The 20,178-nt window shown below is 44.0% G+C and overlaps 1 protein-coding gene across 1 annotated transcript in view; it reads left to right on the top strand.

Annotated features, from left to right (window-relative positions):
* Positions 1-20,178, top strand: part of LOC135556793 (protein unc-13 homolog C-like) — a 197,187-nt gene that overhangs the window by 75,968 nt on the left and 101,041 nt on the right. Inside the window, exons 16-17 of the mRNA XM_064990238.1 lie at positions 4,905-4,994; positions 7,639-7,767. Coding sequence (XP_064846310.1) covers positions 4,905-4,994; positions 7,639-7,767 — 219 coding nt within the window. The remainder of the gene's footprint in view (positions 1-4,904; positions 4,995-7,638; positions 7,768-20,178) is intronic.

Here is a 20,178-nt window from a genome sequence, read left to right as displayed (position 1 = left end):
CGCCGCTGCAACTGGGCCATCTGACGCCACTGCTACTGATCCGTCCGACGCCGCCACAACTTCCGGGTCCAACTTCAGGCAGCTGCATCGGGTCCTGATTAACCCGCACTGCGTCCCTGTGATCTTCCTCGAGGCCCGGAGTCATGGATCCCTCTGGAACTTTCATTACGGACACCTGTTCCCTATTCCCACTGATTAGTACTTGTATAAGTGTGCCATTTGGTTTCCATTGGGGGTAGATTATTGTTACTATGTCCGTTGGTGCGTGTGAGTACCTGTGCTGTGTGTTTTGGCTTCCATGCCATTGTGGATTGAGCAGATGATAACGGGTCTCGTCCTGTGTGTTAATCATTGTGCGAGTGTGTTATTTATTTGAGGTACTCCTCACTCTTTTGTTTGGGTTTCAACCCTGTGTTTTTGTATAGTGTTTGTTTGGTCTTCGCCCCTGTGCCTTTACAGGGCACACCGTAATTTGGGTAAAATAAAAAAAATCTATTATGCATTCCTGTGCCTGTCTCCCGAATATCTTCATACCAACGTGACACATGGTAGAGGCTGAGGGATCTGGAATGCTCATTTACGTTTCTATGGTGATGGTTTATGGTAGATACTGAGGGATATAGAATGTCTGTTTAGGTTTCTATGGTGATGGTTTATGGTAGATACTGAGGGATATAGGATGTCTGTTTAGGTTTCTATGGTGATGGTTTATGGTAGATACTGAGGGATATAGGATGTCTGTTTAGGTTTCTATGGTGATGGTTTATGGTAGATACTGAGGGATATAGGATGTCTGTTTAGGTTTCTATGGTGATGGTTTATGGTAGATACTGAGGGATATAGGATGTCTGTTTAGGTTTCTATGGTGATGGTTTATGGTAGATACTGAGGGATATAGGATGTCTGTTTAGGTAGGATGTTGTTTCAGGGTAGACGTTGAGGTATATAAGATGTCTGTTTAGGTTTCTATGGTGATGGTTTATGGTAGATACTGAGGGATATAGGATGTCTGTTTAGGTTTCTATGGTGATGGTTTATGGTAGATACTGAGGGATATAGAATGTCTGTTTAGGTTTCTATGGTGATGGTTTATGGTAGATACTGATGGATATAGGATGTCTGTTTAGGTTTCTATGGTGATGGTTTATGGTAGATACTGGGGGATATAGGATGTCTGTTTAGGTTTCTATGGTGATGGTTTATGGTAGATACTGTAGGATATAGGATGTCTGTTTAGGTAGGATGTTGTTTCAGGGTAGACGTTGAGGTATATAAGATGTCTGTTTAGGTTTCTATGGTGATGGTTTATGGTAGATACTGAGGGATATAGGATGTCTGTTTAGGATGTAGTTTCAGGGTAGACGTTGAGGTATATAAGATGTCTGTTTAGGTTTCTATGGTGATGGTTTATGGTAGATACTGAGGGATATAGGATGTCTGTTTAGGTTTCTATGGTGATGGTTTATGGTAGATACTGAGGGATATAGGATGTCTGTTTAGGTAGGATGTTGTTTCAGGGTAGACGTTGAGGTATATAAGATGTCTGTTTAGGTTTCTATGGTGATGGTTTATGGTAGATACTGAGGGATATAGGATGTCTGTTTAGGTTTCTATGGTGATGGTTTATGGTAGATACTGAGGGATATAGGATGTCTGTTTAGGTAGGATGTTGTTTCAGGGTAGACGTTGAGGTATATAAGATGTCTGTTTAGGTTTCTATGGTGATGGTTTATGGTAGATACTGAGGGATATAGGATGTCTGTTTAGGTTTCTATGGTGATGGTTTATGGTAGATACTGAGTGATATAGGATGTCTGTTTAGGTAGGATGTTGTTTCAGGGTAGACGTTGAGGTATATAAGATGTCTGTTTAGGTAGGATGTTGTTTCAGGGTAGACGTTGAGGTGTATAAGATGTCTGTTTAGGGTAGACATTGAGGTACTGTATATGGGATGTTTTTTTAGAGAATGGATATTTTATATTAGTTTGGGTGGATATGTAAGATGTTGTTCTTAGTAAGGACAATAAAGCTGCAAACACAATACACAGTTGAATGATGGTTTAGTGAATGAGTTTTGTCGGTGATTCTCGACTGAGCGGAATTGATGCTTTCATACACGGTCTTTGAGTCCATGATCCTACTGGGTTACTTTTGTGATTGACAGAGAGTTTGTGTGCGTCCCAAATTGCACCATATTCCATATGTAGCGCACTACTTTTGATGAGAGCCTTATGGGTCCTGGTCTAAAGTAGTGAACCCAATAGGGAATAGGGTGCTTTTTGGGATGTGGCCCTTCTGTTCATTTAGATTTCATGTTGACTTTTTGTAACGGACTCAGTAAAGAATCCACTGACATTTCCTCACCAGCCTACTCTAAACCCTCACTGGCAGTACAGCAAAACCTATTGAGCCCCGAGCAGACAAAAATCAGAACAGTTCCTCCTCAGATCAGAGCACACAGTTATCAGGCCCGTTTTAGACTCTGTCAAACACTGAGTAACAATCTTAGTTATTGGTCTAATGGTTAGGGTTAGAGTTCATTAGGTTTGGTCTCAAAGTTACTTGGGAGCAAAACCTATTGAGGGAGTGTGTGTGTGTGTGTTATCAGTGTCTGTGTGTTATTGGTGGTTAGGGTTAGAGTGTGTGTGTGTGTGTGTGTGTGTGTGTGTGTGTGTGTGTGTGTGTGTGTGTGTGCCAGTCTGTGGTAAAGGGGAGGGTGGGGGGCAGTAATGTATAGTTCACCTTTTCTCAGCCTATCAGGGTGCACGTGTGTTGAAAGCTCTCCTGTCACGCTGCTCTGAGCATGAATGGGAGGTTTCCATCACACAGGGCCATGGGGCTTTAACACTAAAAGACCAGACATCAAACTCGTTTAGTGATGATGGCTAGATGTGTCCCATCATCAATATCAATGTGTGAATGAATTATGAGCCTGCGTGGGATACAGCGTTGTGAGACGAGTGGCCTTCAGCACCTGATCCCACCTTGAGGGCCGTACACTACCTAGCTATAATGCTGCATGTTTCCAGGAGGGGAATAGACTGCCACTGGCTGCTGCTTCCCTTTGTGAATCTGTTGGGTAGTGTTAGTTAGTTCATAACTGATTTTTATAGCTATTTCTTGTTGTCTATGACCCTCGTTTCATTATCCTAATACACACACTGTAGCTATTTTGCAACGGTTTTCTTTACTTGAAGGAGAGGCGGACCAAAACACAGCGTGGTTATATTGATTAATGTTTTATTAAAATAAAGATAACCACGAACACTACAAAACAATAAACGTGGAAAACCAAAAACAGCCCTATCTGGTGCAAACACAGAGACAGGAACAATCACCCACAAACACACAGTGAAACCCATGCTACCTAAGTATGATTCTCAATCAGAGACAACTAATGACACCTGCCTCTGATTGAGAACCATACTAGGCCGGAACATAGAAATACCCAAATCATAGAAAAACAAACATAGACTGCCCACCCCAACTCACACCCTGACCATACTAAATAATGACAAAACAAAGGAAATAAAGGTCAGAACGTGACATCTTTGGGATTGTTTTTAGATGAAAAGCGCATTACAAATGAAGAGCTCTATTCAGTCTGTATGGACGAAGCGTTCCAGGATGCGTGATAGAAATGTAAAGGTGATTCCCCATTGAGCCGACATATGCAGGGTTTAATACAGTCTCAACGCGAGAGCATTGCCTTCCAATTTCAATCATGCTGTAACACTTACTTTTTTACAATCACTTTGGCACTAATTTCGGAACCTTGATGTCATTTTTCAAAAATCTAGACACAAAACTCACAAAACTATAATCACCTGTTCAAAATGACACAACTTAACATCAAATTATTACCATTTCAAAATGAAATTCACACATTACATCTGAGATGACTGTCTATTCATTTCATTACAATGATCTAACTATCAATTGATACAATTGATCAAAATGATAAGTGACTGTTGCATTACTCTTAATGCATAGTTTTATGGAAACTGACAAACAACATTCCATTTTTAGATCATGAAAGTTTCAGGATAACGAGATCCATTAACATCAATTACCGTGGAATATGAACCAATTGGACTACATTATCTATGGATGTAAAATTTCATCATCATTCTTTATCAGACTCTGTTTCTATGGTCCCATGTACCACTTTTCCAGACCATGTTTTCAGATTTGACATTACTGTACACTTTATTAGGTACATCTTTCTAGTACTGGGTAGGACCCCCTTTTGCCTCCACAACAGCCTGAATTATTCATGGTGTTGTACGTTAAGAGATGCCATTCTTCACACCACTGTTTTAAACAGCTGTTATTTGAGCATTTGTTGCCTTTCTGTTAGCTTGAATGAGTCTGGACATTCTCCTCTGACCTCTCTCATTAACAAGGTGTTTTTGCCCACAGAAATATCGCTCACTGAATGTGTTTTGTTTATCACACCATTCTCTGTAAACTCTAGAGACTGCAGTGCGTAAAAATCACAGGAGGACAGCTGTTTCTGAGATGCTGGAATCACCATGTGTAGCATCAACAATCATACCACAGTCAAAGTATCTTAGATTACTCATTATGCCTGTTCTAATGTTTGGTCAAACAATATCTAAAGCTCTCTACTCTATATACTCTATATATTGAGTTGAAAGCAGCCACATGATTCGCTGTTTGAATGTAACCTTCCTTGTTGAGCTAAATCAGGTCTGTAGAGCTGATGGCATGACCTATGACCGTTTTGAGCTTTGAAAAATGACCACAAGGTTCTGAAATTAGTGCTTGTAAAAAACTGTAACTTCAGTGATACAGATTGAATAGAGCCTTAACTGTAGAGAGATGGATAATGAGAAGGGAGCGGTAGAGAGAACCAATCTCTTCATTATTTTCTCATGCAGGATAATTTCCCAGCTGGTAACCCAGAGCGTCTCCAGGACCTGAAGTCAACTGTGGACCTTCTCACCAGCATCACCTTCTTCAGGATGAAGGTATGTACACACTCTGTGTGTGACACTCACAGTTTATTGCAGTAGAAGCATGCCTATCAATTAAGTAGGATATTGGTACATTTACTGCTTAGCTTTACAGTGATAGTCAATACTGATTATGGTTATAAACAGGCCACACACACACACACACACACACATATATATATATTTATTATTATTCTTTATTTAACTACACAAGTCAGTTAAGAACAATTTCTTATTTTCAATGACGGCCTAGGAACAGTGGGTTAACTGCCTGTACAGGGGCAGAATGACAGATTTGTACCTTGTCAGTTCGGGGATTTGAACTTGCAACCTTCCGGTTACTAGTCCAACGCTCTAACCACTAGACATACAGTTGAAGTCAGAAGTTTACATACACTTAGGTTGGAGTCATTAAAACTCATTTTTCAACCACTCCACAAATGTCTTGTTAACAAACTATAGTTTTGGCAAGTCGGTTTGGACATCTACTTTGTGCATGACACAATTAATTTTCCCAACAATTGTTTACAGACAGATTATTTCACTTGTAATTCACTGTATCACAATTCCAGTGGGTCAGAAGTTTACATACATTAAGTTGACTGTGCCTTTAAACAGCTTGGAAAATTCCAGAAAATTATGTCATGGCTTTAGAAGCTTCTGATAGGCTAATTGACATAATTTTAGTCAATTGGAGGTGTACCTGTGGATGTATTTCAAGGCCTGCCTTCAAACTCAGTGCCCCTTTGCTTGACATCATGGGAAAATCAAAAGAAATCAACCAAGACCTATTAAAACAATGGGTAGCAAGGAAGAAGCCGCTGCTCAAAAAAACGCCATAAAAGCCACTACGGTTTGCAACTGCACATGGGGACAAAGATCGTACTTTTTGGTCGAATGTCCCCTGGTTTGATGAAACAAAAATAGAACTTTGGCCATAATGACCATTGTTATGTTTGGAGGAAAAAGGGGGATGCTTGCAAGCCGAAGAACACCATCCCAACCTTGAAGCACGGGGGTGGAAGCATCATGTTGTGGGGTTGCTTTGCTGCAGGAGGGACTGGTGCACTTAACAAAATAGATGGCATCATGAGGGAGTAAAATTATGTGGATATATTGAAGCAACATCTCAAGACATCAGTCAGGAAGTTAAAGCTTGGTTGCAAATGGGCTTTCCAATTGGACAATGACCCCAAGCATACTTCCAAAGTTGGCTTCAGGTCAACAAAGTCAAGGTAATGGAGTGGCCATCACAAAGCCCTGACCTCAATCCCATAGAAAATTATTGGGCAGACCTGAAAAAGAGTGTACGAACAAGGAGGCCAACAAACCTGACTCATTTACACCAGCTCTGTCAGGAGGAATGGGTCAAAATTCACACAGTCTACCTGAAACATTTGACCCAAGTAAAACAAGTTTAAGGCAATGCTACCAAATACTAATTGAGTGTATTCTGACCAACTGGGAATGTGATGAAAGAAATAAAAGCTGAAATAAATCATTCTCTCTACTAGTATTCTGATATTTCACATTCTTAAAATGAAGTGGTGACCCTAACTGACCTAAGGTCAGGAATTTTGCAAAACTGAGTTGAAATGTATTTGGCTGAGGTGTATGTATAAACTTTCGACTTCAACTGTATACACACACACATACACATCTATACATATACACACACACACACACATACACACACATATATATATATATATACAGTATATATATACATATATGTATACACACACTCACCCTCACACACTAAGCAGAAACACTGATTATTCTATTATTTTTGTAGATCCATCTGAGCAGGGAGCAGCAGCAAATATGCTATAAGATATGTCTGTCTGAAGGCCCCAATGAGTCATATAGACTGACTTATGTTTCTCCATACTAGTGACAATTATCCATACTGATTCCAGATGTTACACACTCTGTTGATTCTCTAAGTGACGTGTGTGTGTGTGTGTGTGTGTGTGTGTGTGTGTGAGTTAGAGAAGCATTTTAACCACCCTCTCTCCCAGTGCAATCCCCGCCCTGTAATCCTCTCCCCCAGTTCCCAGCCAGCACGCTGATTTATCTAGGTTTAAAAACAGCCCATTGCTGTGCTTCATATACACAGGCACAAACACATGCATGCACCCACCCACACACACACACAAAAACCGGTCGACACGCACACAAACACACACACTAAGACACCGGTGGAATCCCACTCCCACTCAGGAAGGCTATGTTGTGGTGTGGGGCGGATGTACACAGAATGGAGCGGCCAGGCGTAACTAAGATGGCAGCTGAAGGGGAGATGACGTGGGGGGAGGAATGAGAATTGTCACTTTATGTTACAGACGCTTTCACTCCCACTTCCAGCCACCCTGCACATTAAGGGAAAGGGGATACCTAGTCATTTGCACAACTGAATGCATTCAGCCGAAGTGTGTTCAACCGAAGTGTGTAACCCAACCCCTCTGAATCACACACACATGCACACAAGTTCTCCTGAACACACAGACAGTATACAGTAGGTTTCAAAGAATCACGGATAGAAGTCTATTTCCATTTTTTGAAGATGTATTCCTTATTATTCACCATTCTAAAGGTACAACTTTAAAGTGTGTGTGCGTGCGTGCGTGTTTTGACTTTGTTCCTATCTGTATTACAGGTGCAGGAGCTACAGAGTCCTCCCAGAGCCAGTATGGTGGTGAAGGACTGTGTCAGAGCCTGTCTGGACTCAACATACAAATACATCTTTGACAACTGTCATGAACTCTACAACCAGCTACTAGACCAGGTAAGACAGACACTATATCACCTTATATTAATCCCTATATCACCCTATATTAAACCCTATATCACCCTATATTAAACCCTACATCAGTCCTATATTAAACCCTATATCAGACCTACAGTGGGGAGAACAAGTATTTGATACACTGCCGATTTTGCAGGTTTTCCTACTTACAAAGCATGTAGAGGTCTGTAATTTTTTTATCATAGGTACACTTCAACTGTAAGTGACAGAATCTAAAACAGAAATCCATAAAATCTCATTCTATGATTTTTAAGTAATTCATTTGCATTTTATCGCATGACATAAGTATTTGATCATCAACACGGCAGGACCTGGTCAATGACCTGAAGAGAGCTGGGACCACAGTCTCAAAGAAAACCATTAGTAACACACTACGCCGTCATGAATTAAAATCCTTCAGCGCACGCAAGGTCCCCCTGCTCAAGCCAGCACATGTCCAGGCCCGTCTGAAGTTTGCCAATGACCATCTGGATGATCAAGAGGAGGAATGGGAGAAGGTAATATTGTCTGATGAGACAAAAATAGAGCTTTTTGGTCTAAACTCCACTCGCCGTGTTTGAAGGAAGAAGGATGAGTACAACCCCAAGAACACCATCCCAACCGTGTAGCATGAATGTGGAAACATCATTCTTTGGGGATGCTTTTCTGCACCGTATTAAGGGGAGGGTGGATGGGGCCACGTATCGTGAGATCTTGGCCAACAACCTCCTTCCCTCAGTAAGAGCATTGAAGATGGGTCGTGGCTGGGTCTTCCAGCATGACAACGACCCAAAACACACAGCCAGGGCAACTAAGGAGTGACTCCGTAAGAAGCATCTCAAGGTCCTCGAGTGGTCTCGCCAGTCTCCAGACCTGAACCCAATGGAAAATCTTTGGAGGGAGCTGAAAGTCCGTATTGCCCAGCGACAGCCCCGAAACCTGAAGGATCTGGAGAAGGTCTGTTTGGAGGAGTGGGCCAAAATCCCTGCCGCAGTGTGTGCAAACCTGGTCAAGAACTACAGGAAACGTATGATCTCTGTAATTGCAAACAAAGGTTTCTGTACCAAATATTAAGTTCTGCTTTTCTGATGTATCAAATACTTATGTCATGCAATAAAATGCAAATGAATTACTTAAAAATCATACAATGTGATTTTCTGGATTTTGTTTTAGATTCCGTCTCTCACATTTGAAGTGTACCTATAATAAAAATGACAGACCTCTACATGCTTTGTAAGTAGGAAAACCTGCAAAATCGACAGTGTATCAAATACTTGTTCTCCCCACTGTATATTAAACTCTTTATCACTCCTATATTACATCCTATATCACTTCCATATTAAATTCTATATCACTCCTATATCACCCCTATATTAAATGCTTTATCACCCCTATATTAAACACTTTATCACCCCTATATTAAACCCTATATCAGACCTATATTAAAATCTATATCAGTCCTATGTTAAATCATATATCAGTACTATGTTAAATCCTATATATGTACTATATATGCTGAGTGTACAAAGCATAAGGAGCACCTTCTTAGTTTTGCATTGCACCACCCCCCTTTGCCCTCAGAACAGCCTCAATTCTTTGGTGCATGGACTCTACAAAGTGTCGAAAGTGTTCCACAGTGGTGCTGGCCTATGTTGAATCCAATGCTTCCCACAGTCGTGTCAAGTTGGTCGGATGGTTGGTGGACCATTCTTGATACACACGGGAAACTGTTGAGCATGAAAAAAAAACAGCAGCATTGCAGTTCTTGACACAAACCTGTGCACCTGGCACCTTACAATGATGGCCTACCCTGTCCAAACCTGGACGACGCTGGGCCAATTGTGTGCTGCCCTATGGGACACACAATCACGCCTGTATGTGATGCAGCCTGGTTAAAAGGCACTTAAATCTTTTGTTTCGCCCAGTCACCCTCTGAATGGCACACAGACACAATCCATGTCTCAATTGTCTCAAGGCTTAAAAATCCTAATTTAATCTGTCTCCTCCCCTTCATCTACACTGATCAAAATGGATTTAACAGGTGACATCAAAAAGGGATCAATAAGCTTTCACCTGGATTCACCTGGTCAGTCTATGTCATCGAAGGAACAGGTATTCCTAATGTTTTGTACACTCAGTCCTATATTCATTTTATATCATTTCTATATCGGCCCTCTGTCAGTCCTAAGGTGCACTAAAGGAGTTAGTGTGTTCTGTCTAGCAGAGAGGTAATGTCCTTCAGGTCTGTAACAGTCATGTATCTGTTCTGTAAAAGGCAAGTTCTGCAACAGTGAGGTAATGTCCTGCTGGTCTATAACAAGGAGTTTATAACTGTAGAAGTTGAATAATAATCTTCCTCAGAAACAGCCTGAGGGTTTTTTAGCAATTACCCAGCAGAGAGATAGATACAGCCACTAATTACAACTCAGTCTAACGCACTCACAAACGAACCACACACTCCATCAACACACACACACACTTATAGACCAGACACCTACTCCATCAACACACACTCACTCACACACACACACACACACACACACACACACACACTTATAGACCAGACACCTACTCCATCAACACGCACGCACGCACACACACACACACGCAAACTCACACACATATACACACACTTGCAGACAGGACACACTCTTCATCAACACACTACTCACCACAACATCAACACACACACATGTTCTCTCCTGGAGCTAACCTCAGGGTGGTGGATGACTATATCATAATATGCCTTTGTGCCACTGTGGATATTTCCCATAAAAGACGAACATTGTGTTGTCTTGCCTGCCCTCGGTCTCTCACTGGAAATACCACCATCTAACCAGAGGCTGATTATGTAACGCTACAAAGCACTCTGCATGGGAGGGAGGGAGAGAAGGCATGGAGGGATCAGGGAGAGGAAGGAGGGAGAGCTTAAACATTCCTGTAAAGCCTGGCAGAGATGGAGGGATTTAAAAAGAGAGCAGTGAAGGAAGGAAACAGAGCAGGTGAAGAAAGAGATAGTCATTTAGGTCCAAACTCTCTCCATTGGAATTCAGTCACTGTGGAGGAAGGAGGAGAGATGCCCAGTACTGCATATCTCTGTAGATACACTGTAGGCAGACATGACCACACACACACACATACACACACACACACACACACACACACACACACACACATAACAGTACAGGTCGGGCTGTGTAGTGTGTAGTATTAGGGTTGATTAACTGTTGAACTGAAGTGTATGTTCAGCACTATGAGGACACCACATTCGCATGGATGTGTTTCTCTGTTTGCCTGTATGTTACAACACACCATGAGTCTCAAGTATAGTCATACTACACACACACACAGTCTTATCACATGTGACAACACTGCTACTCCTACTGCTCTCTCTTCGTCCGCCCACGTGTTCTCGCACACCCCGAGAGCTTCTGGTCAGCGGGGTGGTGGCACCGGGATCCTCATCTCTCCCAAGTGGTCATTCTCTCTTTCTCCCCTTACCCATCTGTCTATCGCCTCCTTTGAATTCCATGCTGTCACAGTTACCAGCCCTTTCAAGCTTAACATCCTTATCATTTATCGCCCTCCAGGTTCCCTCGGAGAGTTCATCAATGAGCTTGATGCCTTGATAAGCTCCTTTCCTGAGGACGGCTCACCTCTCACAGTCCTGGGCGACTTTAACCTCCCCACGTCTACCTTTGACTCATTCCTCTCTGCCTCCTTCTTTCCACTCCTCTCCTCTTTTGACCTCACCCTCTCACCTTCCCCCCTACTCACAAGGCAGGCAATACGCTCAACCTCATCTTTACTAGATGCTGTTCTTCCACTAACCTCATTGCAACTCCCCTCCAAGTCTCCGACCACTACCTTGTATCCTTTTCCCTCTCGCTCTCATCCAACACTTCCCACACTGCCCCTACTCGGATGGTATCGCGCCGTCCCAACCTTCGCTCTCTCTCCCCCGCTACTCTCTCCTCTTCCATCCTATCATCTCTTCCCTCTGCTCATACCTTCTCCAACCTATCTCCTGATTCTGCCTCCTCAACCCTCCTGTCTTCCCTTTCTGCATCCTTTGACTCTCTATGTCCCCTATCCTCCAGGCCGGCTCGGTCCTCCCCTCCCGCTCCGTGGCTCGACGACTCATTGCGAGCTCACAGAACAGTGCTCCGGGCAGCCGAGCGGAAATGGAGGAAAACTCGCCTCCCTGCGGACCTGGCATCCTTTCACTCCCTCCTCTCTACATTTTCCTCCTCTGTCTCTGCTGCTAAAGCCACTTTCTTCCACTCTAAATTCCAAGCATCTGCCTCTAACCCTAGGAAGCTCTTTGCCACCTTCTCCTCCCTCCTGAATCCTCCTCCCCCTCCCGCCCCCTCCTCCCTCTCTGCAGATGACTTCGTCAACCATTTTGAAAAGAAGGTCGACGACATCCGATCCTCGTTTGCTAAGTCAAACGACACCGCTGGTTCTGCTCACACTGCCCTACCCTGTGCTCTGACCTCTTTCTCCCCTCTCTCTCCAGATGAAATCTCGCTTCTTGTGACGGCCGGCCGCCCAACAACCTGCCCGCTTGACCCTATCCCCTCCTCTCTTCTCCAGACCATTTCCGGAGACCTTCTCCCTTACCTCACCTCGCTCATCAACTCATCCCTGACCGCTGGCTACGTCCCTTCCGTCTTCAAGAGAGCGAGAGTTGCACCCCTTCTGAAAAAACCTACACTCGATCCCTCCGATGTCAACAACTACAGACCAGTATCCCTTCTTTCTTTTCTCTCCAAAACTCTTGAACGTGCCGTCCTTGGCCAGCTCTCCCGCTATCTCTCTCAGAATGACCTTCTTGATCCAAATCAGTCAGGTTTCAAGACTAGTCATTCAACTGAGACTGCTCTTCTCTGTATCACGGAGGCGCTCCGCACTGCTAAAGCTAACTCTCTCTCCTCTGCTCTCATCCTTCTAGACCTATCGGCTGCCTTCGACACTGTGAACCATCAGATCCTCCTCTCCACCCTCTCCAAGTTGGGCATCTCCGGTGCGGCCCACGCTTGGATTGCGTCCTACCTGACAGGTCGCTCCTACCAGGTGGCGTGGCGAGAATCTGTCTCCTCGCCACGCGCTCTCACCACTGGTGTCCCCCAGGGCTCTGTTCTAGGCCCTCTCCTATTCTCGCTATACACCAAGTCACTTGGCTCTGTCATAACCTCACATGGTCTCTCCTATCATTGCTATGCAGACGACACACAATTAATCTTCTCCTTTCCCCCTTCTGATGACCAGGTGGCGAATCGCATCTCTGCATGTCTGGCAGACATATCAGTGTGGATGACGGATCACCACCTCAAGCTGAACCTCGGCAAGACGGAGCTGCTCTTCCTCCCGGGGAAGGACTGCCCGTTCCATGATCTCGCCATCACGGTTGACAACTCCATTGTTTCCTCCTCCCAGAGCGCTAAGAACCTTGGCGTGATCCTGGACAACACCCTGTCGTTCTCAACTAACATCAAGGCGGTGGCCCGTTCCTGTAGGTTCATGCTCTACAACATCCGCAGAGTACGCCCCTGCCTCACACAGGAAGCGGCGCAGGTCCTAATCCAGGCACTTGTCATCTCCCGTCTGGATTACTGCAACTCGCTGTTGGCTGGGCTCCCTGCCTGTGCCATTAAACCCCTACAACTCATCCAGAACGCCGCAGCCCGTCTGGTGTTCAACCTTCCCAAGTTCTCTCACGTCACCCCGCTCCTCCGCTCTCTCCACTGGCTTCCAGTTGAAGCTCGCATCCGCTACAAGACCATGGTGCTTGCCTACGGAGCTGTGAGGGGAACGGCACCGCAGTACCTCCAGGCTCTGATCAGGCCCTACACCCAAACAAGGGCACTGCGTTCATCCACCTCTGGCCTGCTCGCCTCCCTACCACTGAGGAAGTACAGTTCCCGCTCAGCCCAGTCAAAACTGTTCGCTGCTCTGGCCCCCCAATGGTGGAACAAACTCCCTCACGACGCCAGGACAGCGGAGTCAATCACCACCTTCCGGAGACACCTGAAACCCCACCTCTTCAAGGAATACCTAGGATAGGATAAAGCAATCCTTCTCACCCCCCCCTTAAATGATTTAGATGCACTGTTGTAAAGTGGCTGTTCCACTGATGTCAGAAGGTGAATTCACCAATTTGTAAGTCGCTCTGGATAAGAGCGTCTGCTAAATGACTTAAATGTAATGTAAATGTAATGTAAATGTAGCTGATCAGATGCGCTAAGGCCAAATGAAGGGGTTACTAGTTAAAATTCCTCTTGGCTCCAGTTTAATTTAATTTATACACTTAAATATAATCAGTGGTCTAGTCAGAGGGTTACTGGTTAGAATCCCATCTAGCAGGTCTCCCGAGTGGTGCAGCGGTCTTAGGCACTACAGACCCGGGTTTGATCCCAGGCTGTGTCACAACCAGCCATGACCGGGTGTCCCATTGGGAGGTGCACAATTGTCCCAGTGTAGTCTGGGTTACGGGAAGCTTGGCTGGGGGGGGGGGGGGTGCTTTACTTAGCTTATTGTGGATTGGCGGGACATGGTTTGGATGGACGCATGACTCGACCTTCGCCTCTCCCGAGTCCATTGGGGAATTGCAGCAATGAGACAAGATTGGAAAAAAAGGGTAAAATCCGAAACAAATAATCCCATCTCGCTCCGGTGAGCCAGTCAACAAATTGGTTGTTTTTGCTTATTGGATATTAGGGATGTCAGTCCCCATGTCTGTTATTGTCTCCTTTAGGTGTTTGAACTGTTTCCTACTGTGTTGATTCTCTGTCTGTTTGTCCAGATGTGTAAACAAACTGTTTTCCTGTGATTGCCATCCAGATGAGTGATACAGCGTCTGAGAGAGTTAATGTGTGTCCCAAATGGCACCCTATTCCTTATATAGTGCACTACTTGTAGTACCAGTACCTCTTTTAGTATGGCACTATATGAGTATCTGCCATTTGGACTGGTTTGTGGCTGGTGAAACGGTCCTCCCAGTTTGGAATACTGATCATGGTTGGTACAGTACTGCTAGTTCTCCTGGAATCAGTACTGATATTCCCTGTTGGTTACACACTGGTGAAACGGTCCTCCCAGTTTGGAATACTGATCATGGTTGGTACAGTACTGCTAGTTCTCCTGGAATCAGTACTGATATTCCCTGTTGGTTACACACTGGTGAAACGGTCCTCCCAGTTTGGAATACTGATCATGGTTGGTACAGTACTGCTAGTTCTCCTGGAATCAGTACTGATATTCCCTGTTGGTTACACACTGGTGAAACGGTCCTCCCAGTTTGGAATACTGATCATGGTTGGTACAGTACTGCTAGTTCTCCTGGAATCAGTACTGATATTCCCTGTTGGTTACACACTGGTGAAACGGTCCTCCCAGTTTGGAATACTGATCATGGTTGGTACAGTACTGCTAGTTCTCCTGGAATCAGTACTGATATTCCCTGTTGGTTACACACTGGTGAAACGGTCCTCCCAGTTTGGAATACTGATCATGGTTGGTACAGTACTGCTAGTTCTCCTGGAATCAGTACTGATATTCCCTGTTGGTTACACACTGGTGAAACGGTCATCCCAGTTTGGAATACTGATCATGGTTGGTACAGTACTGCTAGTTCTCCTGGAATCAGTACTGATATTCCCTGTTGGTTACACACTGGTGAAACGGTCATCCCAGTTTGGAATACTGATCATGGTTGGTACAGTACTGCTACTTCTCCTGGAATCAGTACTGATATTCCCTGTTGGTTACACACTGGTGAAACGGTCCTCCCAGTTTGGAATACTGATCATGGTTGGTACAGTACTGCTACTTCTCCTGGAATCAGTACTGATATTCCCTGTTGGTTACACACTGGTGAAACGGTCCTCCCAGTTTGGAATACTGATCATGGTTGGTACAGTACTGCTAGTTCTCCTGGAATCAGTACTGATATTCCCTGTTGGTTACACACTGGTGAAAGAAAATCACACCCTCATATGCCCTGTGCAGTGCACCATAGTGTGGCAGGCAGCCCTATACGGCTCTGGTCAAAGTTCTGCACTACAGGGGGGAAAGGATGTGATTTGAGATTCGCCCTAGAGGAAGGGATTCTTGTGAATATAGAGTGTATGATTAGCATGCTACTATAGTGCTGGTGATTTAGTTACCCTATGTCCCCAAATATCAAATTAGTCAAAGTAGAGGGATCAGATGTTTGAGAGGGGCTTCAATCTCAAACAATGTATGTAGACCCATAATCCTTCACAAAGGAGAGAGAGCACACAGAGAAGAGAAACATTGATTGAGTTTACAGAGCCAGGTATCACGAATAGAAACTGTTTCGACTCAGTGCTTTGTCAAGGGTGTACTGGTCCTTGCCCCTGTCCACTTTAATAGATATGCTTACATTTAAGTGATATATTAAATAACACTTGTTAGGAATATACATTTTGGTCTGTGCTAGTCCCACAGCCCAAAGAAAGACGGTATGTATCTTTTCAGTATCTTTACACTATCTTTCCATTGAAGAGAGGGGTTACAGAGCCAATTCACGAAACCCAATGCTTCCTGATTGAAAATAGGAAAAGCACTTTGAGTCGGCTTGTTGTAGGTGCTTGGGAATAATTCAATGAAGTTCTTGAAGAAAAGAAAGACCCACACACTGCTCTTGCCAATATCACTTAGTTGGTTTATTCAGCTTTTCTTCAAGGATGTACTGCTGGTGCTAGACACAATAATCATAAAATAGCTTAGTGATGAGCTTCGTGGGCAATATGGTGCTGAACGCTGAGCTGTTTATATTCACTATGTTGACCTCTGCTGGTGGTTAATCCTCCATCCCAAAGAAGGCAGTATGATGAAAGGCAGATCTTTTAAGAGTAGTTTAGATTAACATGTTGGTGGTTGACCCCAACCCAAAGAAGGCAGTATGATGAAAGGCAGATCTTTTAAGAGTAGTTTAGATTAACATGTTGGTGTTTGACCCCAACCCAAAGAAGGCAGTATGATGAAAGGCAGGTCTTTTAAGAGTAGTTTAGATTAACATGTTGGTGTTTGACCCCAACCCAAAGAAGGCAGTATGATGAAAGGCAGATCTTTTAAGAGAAGTTTAGATTAACATGTTGGTGTTTGACCCCAACCCAAAGAAGGCTGTATGATGAAAGGCAGGTCTTTTAAGAGAAGTTTAGATTAACATGTTGGTGTTTGACCCCAACCCAAAGAAGGCAGTATGATGAAAGGCAGATCTCAGAAAGGGCAGACCTCAGCTTTAACACACATATATAACCTTTATTTATACAGGTTTTTTAATAGTCATTTGGCAGACACTCTTATCCAGAGTGACTTACAGTAGGGAGTGCATACATTTTTATATTAGCCCACCATGGGAGTTGAACCCACAACCCTGGCAAGCACCATGCTCTACCAACTGAGCTACAAATGACCCAGTTGAAATCTATTCTACCAGAGAGACCTGTTCATTTACATGTGAACTTAAATGAATGGATTATAGCATTGAGTATACATGTTGGCCTCTGGTTGGTTTGTCCCACAGACCAAGGAAAGCCTGTACGGCTAAAGGCAGATATTCTCAGAGGGCGGTAGGTTAACCCTCAGCTTTATGATGGATGTATAATATACCTGCTATTTTACCACCTCTAACAATGTGTTGTTTGACATTATGAATATAGATGAGCAGGGAGATGCATTGGTAATACACAACCTTCATCAATGCCCTTCACACAACGGTATATAGTACACAAACAGCCATGCACTTTCAGGACCACACACACTGGGAATACTTTGCATAGAGGATCCTGTTTCATTTTGCATTGAGTTCTGTTTCATTATTCATATCTCTACAGTAAGACAGACCACTGCAGCCCCTCTGCACACACATTGCACTGGGAGAGAGGGTGGTTAAAATGCTTTTCTCACTCACACACACATACATACACACACACACACACTACACCAGGGACAACACACAAAGGCCCCTTGGTAAACAGTCAGCTTCAGACCATGTTTGGCCACGCAGTCGTGGGTGAACAGGGAGTACAGGAGGAGAGTACACACCCCTGAGGGGCCCCAGTGTTGAGGATCAGCATGGCAGACGTGTTGTTGCCTACCCTCGCCACCTGGGGGCGGCCTGTCAGGAAGTCCAGGATCCAGTTGCAGAGGTATATGTTTAGTCCCAGGGTCCTTAGCTTAGTGATGAGCTTCGTGGGCAATATGGTGCTGAACGCTGAGCTGTAGTCAATGAACAGTATTCTCACATAGGTGTTCCTTTTGGTTGGGATATGTACGTACGGTGACTGTGGGGATGACGTTGTCAATGCACTTATTGATGAAGACAATGACTGAAATGGTATTCTCCTCAATTGCATTGGAGGAATCCCAGAAAATACTCCAGTCTGTGCTTAGCAAAACAGTCCTGTAGCGTATCGTCTGTGTCATCTAACCACTTCCGTGTTGAGAGAGTCACTGGTACTTCCTGCTTTAGATTTTGAATGTAAGAAGGAATCAGGGGGATAGAATTATGGTCAGATTTGCCAAATGGAGGGCGGGGGAGCGCTTTGTATGTATCACTGTGTGTGGAGTAAAGGTGGTCTAGAGTTTTTTTTTTCCTCTGGTTGCACATGTGACATGCTGGTAAAAAATGTGATAAAACTGATTTAAGTTGGCCTGCATTAAAGTCCCCGGCCACTAGGAGCGCCGCTTCTGGGTGAGCATTTTCTTAGAGTTGCATGCCAGCATCGGTCTGTGGTGGTAAATAGACGGCTCTGAATAATATAGATGAGAACTCTCTTGGTAGATAGTGTGGTCTACAGCTTATCATAAGGTACTCTGCCTCAGGTGACCAATACCTCAACACTTCTTTAATATTAGACATCAAGCACCAGCTGTTATTGACAAAAATACACACACCCCCACCCCTCATCTTACCAGGCTTCTCTGTTCTGCCGGTCCATTGAAAATCCCTCCTGCTCTATATTATCCGTGTCGTCGTTCAGCCACGACTCGGGAGAAACATAAGATATTACAGTTTTTAATGTGCCGTTGGTAGAATAATCGCAATCGTAGAACATCAATTTTATTATCCAACGATGGCATATTAACAAGTAGAATTGATGGCAGTGGGAGTTTACTCGCTCGCCGCCTATTTTCCTCCGTCTTTTCTTCACGCAAATGACGGGGATCTGGGCCTGTTCCCAGGAGAGCATTATTTCTTTCTCATCAGACTCGTGAAAGGAAAAACTTCTTCCAGTTCGTGGTGAGTAATCCCAGTTCTGATGTCCAGTTATTTTTGGTCATAAGAGATGGTTGCAGCAACATTATGTACAAAATACGTTTAAAACAATGCAAAAAAAAACCGAACAAATGGCACAATTGGTTACAGGCATGTAAAACATCAGCCATCCTCTTCGGCGCCATCTTAAGGTTCTTAGCTTTCCAATGCTATGCGGCATATGACGTGTTCTTCCGGCAGAAATTGACTGTCAGTCTGAGCAGCGAATAAAAGTGTAAGCAAGACTTCCCATTTAACCAGGCAAGTCAGTTAAGAACAAACTCTTACTTAACAATGACAGCCTACCCCAGCCAAACCCTCCCCTAACCCGGATGACGCTGGGACAATTGTGCACCGCCCTATGGGACTCCCGATCAGTTGTGATACAGCCCGGGATCAAACCAGGGTCTGTAGTGATGCCTATAGCACTGAGATGCAGTGCCTTAGACCGCTGCGACACTCGGGAGCCCCGAGTCTAATCCGAAACCTCAGAGTCTAGTGAGGCAAACTCAATTTAAGCTGGGAAACATGGCTATCAGCCAAAGCAGAGGCTGATTTATTAGCACACTACCTTGATAAAACAATTAACTAATAACGAAAGTCCCCAAAATCAGGGAGTTTACGCTTAACCGGTTTTAATCGCGCTCTCCCCCTAGTCATTACACACACACACACACCAAATACACACAGAACAAACACACACAGACATACACAAACACGGGCACAAGGTATGTCAAGAATCCAGTATATAAATATGTGGTGTGTATAAACAGTATAACTAAAATATAATGTACAGAAGTAGAAATATTAGAATGAGCTACGTCTAGAATACATAAAAGCAAGCAAGCAAACAAACACACACACACACACCACACGCTACACTGCAGGTTCTTGAATAATTGAAGCCATATTATTTCAGAGCTGCCAGGGACAGCCTTAATTTTAACACACCCTATTATATTAATCAAAACGACTTTTCATGTTGCCCAGAGATGTACGCACGGGTGTGTTTCTGCTTGCGCATGCAGTACAAACACACACTGTGAGCAGTGGGTTATCTATCTGTAAAGTCAGTAAGATAAGAGAGGAAATGTGTTGGTGTGAACAGAATGTCCAGACAGTTG

This window comes from Oncorhynchus masou, chromosome 2 (genome assembly GCF_036934945.1).
Source record: "Oncorhynchus masou masou isolate Uvic2021 chromosome 2, UVic_Omas_1.1, whole genome shotgun sequence".
Lineage (NCBI taxonomy): Eukaryota > Metazoa > Chordata > Actinopteri > Salmoniformes > Salmonidae > Oncorhynchus > Oncorhynchus masou.
This window is presented reverse-complemented; position numbering and strand designations above follow the sequence as displayed.